General features: G+C 45.5%; 1 protein-coding gene across 1 annotated transcript; it reads right to left on the bottom strand.

Moving 5' to 3' along the window:
- Positions 1 to 42: 42 nt before the first annotated feature.
- Positions 43 to 3413, bottom strand: LOC103634953 (very-long-chain 3-oxoacyl-CoA reductase-like protein At1g24470). Its single transcript, XM_020546380.1, has 4 exons — positions 3188 to 3413; positions 2399 to 3100; positions 662 to 731; positions 43 to 538 (listed from the first exon to the last, which is right to left on the bottom strand). The coding sequence occupies exons 1-4, from the start codon at positions 3301 to 3303 to the stop codon at positions 281 to 283; spliced, it is 1146 nt and encodes a 381-aa protein (XP_020401969.1). The 5' UTR covers positions 3304 to 3413; the 3' UTR covers positions 43 to 280.
- Positions 3414 to 9053: the final 5640 nt, after the last annotated feature.

Below are 9053 nucleotides of genomic sequence, written 5' to 3'. Positions count from 1 at the left end.
TCTGGGATCTCTCTCTCCACTGGCACTGGGCCCGGTCGCTGCTAGATCCAGGGCAACCAGATCCCTGAGCTTATTTATGTTTCCAGCGTTAAAGTCGCCATGAAGGGGGCGGGACAACAGAGGAAAAAGAACCACTACATGGATACATACATACGCGCGTACCATGGGTTCGCGTATGTACGGAATAGAGCTGACAGATAAATAAGTGCACGATCGCGAGTACTGTCTGGAAGGCTATAATAATCCAATCTATACAACAATTATTACTACTATTATTAATCTAACTGCAGTCTTTTCCCCCGAGCAGAGCCTTCGTCTCGTTCCTCTTCTGGAGGCCAGTTTGGAGGCGCCAGTGGTTGAGAGCAGCGTCCGGCGCTAGGGACGCCAAGAACCACTGGACCGAGTGGCGCCAGTACGGGACGCACCTCGCCTCGTAGCCAACGCAGCGAAGGGCGGCCCTGGCGTACTCCTCGGGCGACGGTATGAACGGAGACGCGCCCTTCACGGGCGACATCTTGGTAGCGACGTACAGGGGTATCTGCACAAGCACAGCCACAGCCAAGCCAACCATGGGAACGGGATGTTTGAAAGCAACAAGGTAAAATCCTTGGTTTATTACGACAGAAGAGCGGCGAGAATTCGAAGGTAATAATATATATACCTGGCACTGCACGTCTACGCCGTATTGTTTGTATTCCACACTCAGGCTTCGAGAAAACTGGTCGACGTACCTGAAAGACCAAAAATGCATAGCCAGCACACGTGTAAAGATACTGTCACGTAGAAAACTCGACGTACTAATTGCCCGAACGTTTTGAACAGAATTTCTATAATCTAATCGTACGTGCAAACTACTACTACTATCTATCTGTGCTCTGCTGCATTTGGCTGGAAGCATATGCCTCTCTGGTACCGTGGCAGGTAGGAATATGTACAACCGGCATTGATGGCGGTGCAGAACATTCAATGCCGTGTTTCTTCTTTGCAAGGACTCAGCATAAACTCAAAACGTGGGAGATATAATTATCATATATTTCATACATATATACATTTTCCAGCTATTCCAAACAAAACTATACTGCTGGAGCACATATTGGTATTTGTTACTTCTGTTAGTTGTCATGTCTAGGCTGGAAAAAAAAACTCGAGCTCGACGAGTTGGCTCGGGCTTGCAGCAGCTCGGCTCGGACCGGCTCGACGCTCAGAACAAGCCCGAACCGAGCCTGTTTTTGTGGCTCGTGAAAAGAGCGAGCCAGCTCGGCTCGGTGCAGCTCACGAGCTGTCTCGTGGCTCGACCCAACAACAATTTATTATATAAAATCTTAATTAGCATATAATATTATTATCAAGTATACAATAATTTATGTTATTTGATATTAATATACAAAATAATCTATTTCCTATATTATATTAGTGTTATATCTATTTTACTAATTTAAAATATGTTATTAAAAATATTTTAAGATTTTATATTATAATTTACGAGTCGAGCCGCTTTTTCGAGCTCGCCAGATGGGCGAGCCGCAACTCGGCTCATTTCCACCTCTAGGAGTCTTGTCACCAAGTGTAATTAACGGCTAAATTTTAGTCTTTTTATTTTAATTTATTTTAGTCTCTGAATTGTTAAATATGAAAACTAAAACTCTATTTTAATTTCTATATTTAATAATTTAGAGATTAAAATAAAATAAAATATAGAAACTACTAGAAACAAAACACCCCTAGTCTATAAATAAAGGCACCATAGGTCCATATGCAACGGTAACCAATAAAACCGTTTCCACCGACAAAAAAATAAATAAATAAATGATTTTTTTGCATGAACGTTCACGTTCAATAAAAGCTGCGAACAACCCGAAGTTGATATTCAACTATATTTCATGCGAAAACACTCGTTTTTTTTTGGAAACACGCGCGTCCACTTCGAACCCGATTTGCGGAAATCGGGCTTTTCTGTAATCCATGGTCTTGCATTTAATCTGTGCATCTGTTTGATAAGGACGTTGCTGTTTATTGCCCCCATGCATGTGTACTACTACTGTGGCGTATGCTATTGCCGGGCCAGATAAACAGTGGTGTATTATTGTTCTCTTATTTATTTTTTTAGAAAAAAATGTGAACAGGAAATTGTTAACAATGTATAGAGAGAGGCCGGGCCCGGGCAACGTGGACGGTATGGGCGCCTGCAGGGTGTTTGCCTTGCCTGCAACTGCAATATGCTTTGCAATGGCAGAATTGCTGATGACCTGCCGCTGGTTCGATCTGTCTCGTCGTCGCCGTCGTCTAAAATGCGGCAGGGGCAGGCAGCATGCTCATGACACTTGTCTACGCGGCTTACTCCAAGATCCGAGCACGGGATGATAGATAGGAAAGAAAAGAAAAAGAAAACGTCGCTTACGCTTTGCTGGCCGCGTAGACGGCGTAGAGCGGGAAGGCCGGGACGACGACGCTGGAGCCGGAGCCCACGTTGACGACGGCGCCCCTGCCCCTGGCCGCCATCGCCGGCAGCAGGGCGCGCGTGATCCGCGTGGCGGCCTCGACGTTGACCCGCAGCACGGCCTCCCACACGGGGCCCTCCACCTCGTGGAAGTAGGCGGCGCACGGGTACGTCGCGCCGGCGTTGTTGACGAGCACGCCCACGTCGCGGCCCTCCACGGCGGCCGCCACCCGCGCCACCCCGCGCCGCGCGGCGTCCCCGGTCACGGCGAGGTCGAACGCCACGCTCCGCACCTTGCACGCCGGCGCGGCGGCCGCGAGCTCCTTCGCCACCCGCGCCAGCTTGTCGGGGCTCCGCCCCACCAGCACGAGGTGGAGCCCCGCGCGCGCCAGCTCCAGCGCCACCGCGCGCCCGATGCCGTCCGTGGCCCCGGTCACCACCGCCCACGTCCCGTACCGCCCCGCCAGGTCCCGGCCTGGCCGCAGGAACGCGCGGTGGAGCCACGCCAGGAAGGTGGCGGCGGACCGCAGCGCCGTGTACATGCCCACGGCGACCAGGGCGGCGAACCACGCCGGCGGCGGCGCCGAGGACATGAGCCATGCTGAGAGTGAGTGTGAGACCATCTTGCTCTCTGCCGGCAGGGACGGCACTATGATCTTGGTCCTATGCTATAGAGAGGCTGAATGAGATCCGTTATTATCACTTGGTAATGCAGTGCAAACAACGGACTCCATTCCATAAAGAGACAACCTGTGTGTATTGCCCGAAATGAGGCCAGTGCGGTGCCGTGCGTGCAGCTGTAGCGGCGTTAAAGGCAGTTGCGTGATTGCAATGGCCGGAATGAATGCAAAAGCTGAGCTGCCCATGCTCCCCCGCTCAGCAGCGATAGCTCCATGGGCGAACGCACAAAGGTGCACGGACACGGATGCAGTGCCGTACACCGGAAAGCTCCCAACCGAGCGCCGGTTCTTAATAAGATTTGTATTTTATTTTATATGATAATAATTATATATGAAGAGCACGATAAGGATAGAGTATAAGATATGTTAAGGGAAATCTACTTGGGAAAGAGCATAAGATATGAGGTAATAATGCCCTATAAAGAACTCAATCGCGAGTTCGCGACAGCGATATTTTTTATTAAACTTTTTTTTTCAAAAAAACATATTTATACTCCTAATCACCTTATTTTCATCTTTTAGACTCCAAGGATTGGCGTCATGTAAATGATGTGACCGAAGCTCGATGTCGTGGACTTCTTTATTAAACAAACGGTACACAATGAGAAGAAAGGTGGGCTGCCTCCAGTGGCTAGGGCGGCTCAATTGATTGGACTAGGCTAAGGCCCCGTTCGGCAGGCCACCATTCAAACGAGGCCAGGATCGAAAGCAGCACAGGAGAAGTGATACATGTGTTGTCACTAATTCCTGGTCATTAGTCCAGGAACCAATCCGGGAGGTAGCTCACCAGGACTCGTTCCAGACAAAGAATTGAACGAAAGGAATTCAAATCAGGTGGGTCTGTTTCTAGTCCAGATTAAAACGAACGACTCTAGCAGACTGGGCCGGATTCTAAGCCGGGTTGATTCATCCCGCACGGAAAGAGGCTAGGAATAGGCCGTTCCGGCCGAAACGAACGACGCCTAAATCAGATTAGTTAAATACTTAAGTTCCAAACAGTACCTCAACCAATTAGATTAGCTAGATAACAATAGGACCCGAAAAAATAACGAGAGGTTAGACTATCTCCAGCAAAGTCATCTATATTCATCATCTATATTCGTCCTTTACAGTTTTCTTTAAAAGATTTCACCCCTTATATCTTCTTTCTCTCCAACAACGTGCGATTTATCTAAATCGCGTACTCTACGCAAATAACTATATTAAAGATATTTTTAAATTTTTAATTTTTGTACATACGTATTTGTCATACTCTCAAATGTGTTGTACATATTTTAGTTTTGCTAAATCGGTTGTTTAAAGTATTTAAATGGATAGATGATCGTTTAGAGAAACTCTATATATGGATGATCCAATAGCGTTCTCTAAATTTAGAGAATCGTTTAGAGAACGCTGCTGGAGGAAGTAGAGCACGATCCGATTCTCTAAATTTAGGGTATATGACCCTTTAGAGGTCTTTGTTGGAGTTAGCCGATTAAAACCTCCCAAGGAGGGTGATCTCTTTTTAAGTTAGGATCATCCATTGTTCAGATTTCGAGCCATATATTATCCTGGTATCATCCATCTCATCCTCTCGCATACAATGGGTGACTTCATTTCATAGATCGATAAGGGTGTTCTCAATGGCTAGCTATTTCACTAGCTAGATTCTTTATCTTTCCTATGTGGATATAAAATGTGGGAAAACGAGAATAGCTACCGACGAGCAAATAGATAGGAGATTTCACATATTCCAAAAAAATAGAGTGTATTACGTGTGGGACCAAATACTAGTGGTGAGATAAATTGCTATTTTTATTCTTCTCTCAGCTCCACATCACCTAGCTATTTAAGACCGCCATTGTGAACGCCCTAAGGCAACCATGGACACCACTATTACAGAGAAACTCTATAGTGCCGGTCCTAGAGCTATTTGCACTGGTATTTTTCAGTGCCGCCAATGGCGGTTTTATTAACCAAACCGCTAGTGGAAATGATATTTTCACTGCGGTTTTATTAAGAAAACCGTCAGTGAAAATATATTTTCCACTGGCGGTTTTATTAAAGCCTAAACCCTAAGAAAACCGCCAGTGGAAATGATATTTTCACTTGCGGTTTTATTAACCAAACCGGCAGTGAAAATACACTTCCCATTAGCGGCTTTATATGTCCAAAGGATCTAACGTATTCTAAAGTGCATAACAAGCTCAAACCTTATGCCCTTTTCTTTGACGGGTGCATAGAAGCCTTAGATGGTATACACATTCTAGCTCACGTATGTCATGAGTCGAGGTTGGACTACATAAACAGAAAAGGGTGGCCTATCTACAATATATTAGGTATAATGGACATGGATATGTGGTTCACTTTTGTAGGTGCGGGGTTGTTTGGTTCTTGTCATGACATGACAGTGCTCATGAATTGTATGGGAGAAGCGAATTATCCACACCCACCAGTAGGTATGGTGCCATGTTATGTTGGCATTGCATACATTGTCTTCATTACGATCTAGTAAATGTTTTTCCGAGTTTATTTGTTTGTGTACAGGGAGGTATTATCTAGTGGATGCTGGTTACTCAATTCGCGAAGGTTACTTGCCAACATATCAGAATCAGAGATATCACTTAGAAGATTTTAGTTGAAGTTTCTTGCGACGCTGTGTTTGATGAGACTAATGGCTTTCAAGTAGAGCAAGTTGATCTTGATGAGCTAGATGATGCGGAGGCCCCATGCATCACGCTAAGGAACATGTCCATTGGAGATGTGTGCCCACAAAAGCTCAAGGAGCCTACACCAACACAAGATCAACCCTCATTCTTCATACAAGCATCTCCACCAACACAAGATGAGGAACAAGCTCGAGAGAAGAAGATCAAACTAAAGACAATGAGCCACCTCAAGATGATGGCATTGATCAAGGGGGAGATGAAATTGAGCAAGAAAAGGAGGATGAGTAAGATATTGAAGATCAAAGACCACCGCACCCAAGAGTCCACCAAGCAATTCAAAAAGGTCATCTCGTCGACTCCATCCATGGTGACATTCAAAAGGGGGTAACCACTCGTTCTCGAGTTGCTCAGTTTTGTGAACATTACTCTTTTATGTCTTTGATAGTCGCCTAGAGGGGGGTGAATAGGGCGAAACTGAAATTCTCAAAAATAATCACAACTACAAGCCGGGTTAGCGTTAGAAATATAAACGAGTCCGCGCGAGAGAGAGAGAGGGTGCAAAACAAATCGCAATCAAATAACGAGTGTGACATGCGGATTTGTTTTACCGAGGTTCGGTTCTCGCAAAGCTACTCCCCGTTGAGGAGGCCACAAAGGCCGGGTCTCTTTCAACCCTTCCCTCTCTCAAACGGTCCCTCGGACCGAGTGAGCTTTCTTTTCTCAATCACTTGGAACACAAAGTTCCTACAAGGATCACCACAAGATTGGTGTCTCTTGCCTCAATTACAAGTGAGTTTGATCGCAATGAAAGAATCAAGAAAGCACGATTGAAAAAGCCAAGCGACAAGAGCGACAAATAACACACGGATCACTTTCTCTCTCAAGCCACTAATCACTAATGATCTCTTTTCTCAATTGTGAAAACTTGGAGAGATGGAGGCTTTGAATGTGTCTTGGAAAGGATTGCTAGCTCTTGTATTGAATGTTGAAGGTTGGAATGCTTGGATGAAGTGAATGGAGGTGGTTGGGGTTGTATTTATAGCCACCAACCACTTCCTAGCCGTTGGGCCATTCTGCTGAGCGCGGACGGTCCGCCCTCCTGGTGCGGACGGTCCGCCCCTGTAGATCAACGGCTGAAAATGCAACGGTCAGCAGTAACGGCTATATCAACGGCTATATTGCATTTAATGCGTCGTCAGATGTCAGACAGAGCCAGTCGCGGACGGTCCGGTCGTGCACCCCGGACGGTCCGCGAGGCCCCCTATAATTCATTTCTCCGAACCCGTTACCTTCGGGTTTTTCGGTTTCTTACCGACCGGACGGTCCGCGCCTGAGGCCGGACGGTCCGCGCGAGGGCTCGGACGGTCTTTGCTTTTCCTCCGGACAGTCTGTAGTGGAAACTTGTGTTTTTGCATTGGTTCTGTCCGAGGGTCATTCTTGTGTCGCGGACGGTCCGCCGCAGGGGCCCGGACGGTCCGCGCTTGGCCTGTTTTTCCAAAAAGCTTCTCCTGTCCGGAATAATCTACGGTATTCCGGGCAGTCGAATTAGTATAGTTGTAGATGAACCTTTGGCACCTATAGAACATATAATCTAGAGCAAACTAGTTAGTCCAATTTATTTGTGTTGGGCGATTCAACCACCAAAACTATTTAGGAACTAGGTGTAAGCCTAATTCCCTTTCAATCTCCCCCTTTTTGGTGATTGATGCCAACACAAACCAAAGCAAATATAAAGGTGCATAATTGAACTAGTTTGCATAATGTAGGCGCAAAGGTTGCTTGGAATTGAGCCAATATAAATACTCACAAGATATGCATGGATTGTTTCTTTCTTATAACATTTTGGACCATATTTGCACCACACGTTTTGATTTTGCAAATTCTTTTGTAAATCCATTTCAAAGTTCTTTTTGCAAATAGTCAAAGGTAAATGAATAAGATTTTGAGAATCATTTTCAAGATTTGAAATTTTCTCCCCCTGTTTCAAATGCTTTGCCTTTGACTAAACAAAACTCCCCCTAAATAAGATCCTCCTCTTAGTGTTCAAGAGGGTTTTGATATAACATCTTTGAAATACTACTTTCTCCTCCTTTTGACACAATAAGATACCAATTGATAAAAATTCTTTTGAAAACTTGAAATCACGAAGTTTTTGAAATTGGTGGTGGTGCGGTCCTTTTGCTTTGGGCTCTTACTTTCTCCCCCTTTGGCATGAATCGCCAAAAACGGAATCATTAGAGCCCTTGACGTGCTTTTCTTCCCCTTTGGTTATAAATAAATGAGTTAAGATTATACCAAAGACGAAGTCCGATCCTTTGGCTTTGGGCTCTTACTCTTTCCCCCAAAGACAAGGTCCTTTTCTTTGATGCTCATGCTTGGAGTGACGGCGAAGGATGAGTTACGTAGTGGAAGCCTTTGTCTTCGCCGAAGACTCCAATTCCCTTTCAATATACCTATGACTTGGTTTGAAATATACTTGAAGACATATTAGTCATAGCATGTGAAGATATGATCAAAGGTATATAAATGAGCTATGTGTGCAATCTAGCAAAAGAAATTGCGCGAATCAAGAATATTGAGCTCATGCCTAAGTTTGTTAAAAGATTGTTCATCAAGAGGCTTGGTAAAGATATCGGCTAATTGATCTTTAGTATTAATGTAAGAAATCTCGATATCTCCCTTTTGTTGGTGATCCCTAAGAAAATGATACCGAATGGTTATGTGCTTAGTGCGGCTATGCTCGACGGGATTGTCGGCCATCTTGATTGCACTCTCATTATCACACAACAATGGGACTTTGGTTAGTTTGTAACCGTAGTCCCGCAGGGTTTGCCTCATCCAAAGCAATTGCGCGCAACAATGGCCTGCGGCAATGTACTCGGCTTCGGCGGTGGAAAGAGCGACCGAATTTTGCTTCTTTGAAGCCCAAGACACCAAGGATCTTCCCAAGAACTGGCAAGTCCCCGATGTGCTCTTCCTATTGATTTTGCACCCCGCCCAATCGGCATCCGAATAACCAATTAAATCAAACGTGGATCCCCTAGGATACCAAAGCCCAAACTTAGGAGTATAAGCCAAATATCTCAAGATTCGTTTTACGGCCGTAAGGTGAGCTTCCTTAGGGTCGGCTTGGAATCTTGCACACATGCATACGGAAAGCATAATGTCCGGTCGAGATGCACATAAATAGAGTAAAGATCCTATCATCGACCGGTATACCTTTTGATCTACGGACTTACCTCCCGTGTCGAGGTCGAGATGCCCATTGGTTCCCATGGGTGTCTTGAT

This window comes from Zea mays, chromosome 1 (genome assembly GCF_902167145.1).
Source record: "Zea mays cultivar B73 chromosome 1, Zm-B73-REFERENCE-NAM-5.0, whole genome shotgun sequence".
NCBI classification, from domain to species: Eukaryota; Viridiplantae; Streptophyta; class Magnoliopsida; order Poales; family Poaceae; genus Zea; species Zea mays.
Note: the sequence above shows the minus strand (reverse complement) of the source record. Positions and strands in the feature narration are given on the sequence as shown.

Excerpts from the sequence above, each read along its gene's own strand:
- LOC103634953 (XM_020546380.1), bottom strand. The coding sequence starts at position 3,303 with ATGGGCAGCTCAGCTTTTGCATTCATTCCGGCCATTGCAATCACGCAA. Across the intron at positions 3,101-3,187 it reads ATTTCGGGCAATACACACAG|GACCAAGATCATAGTGCCGT; the intron begins GTTGTCTCTTTA and ends TCTATAGCATAG. Across the intron at positions 732-2,398 it reads GTCTACGCGGCCAGCAAAGC|GTACGTCGACCAGTTTTCTC; the intron begins GTAAGCGACGTT and ends TTGGTCTTTCAG.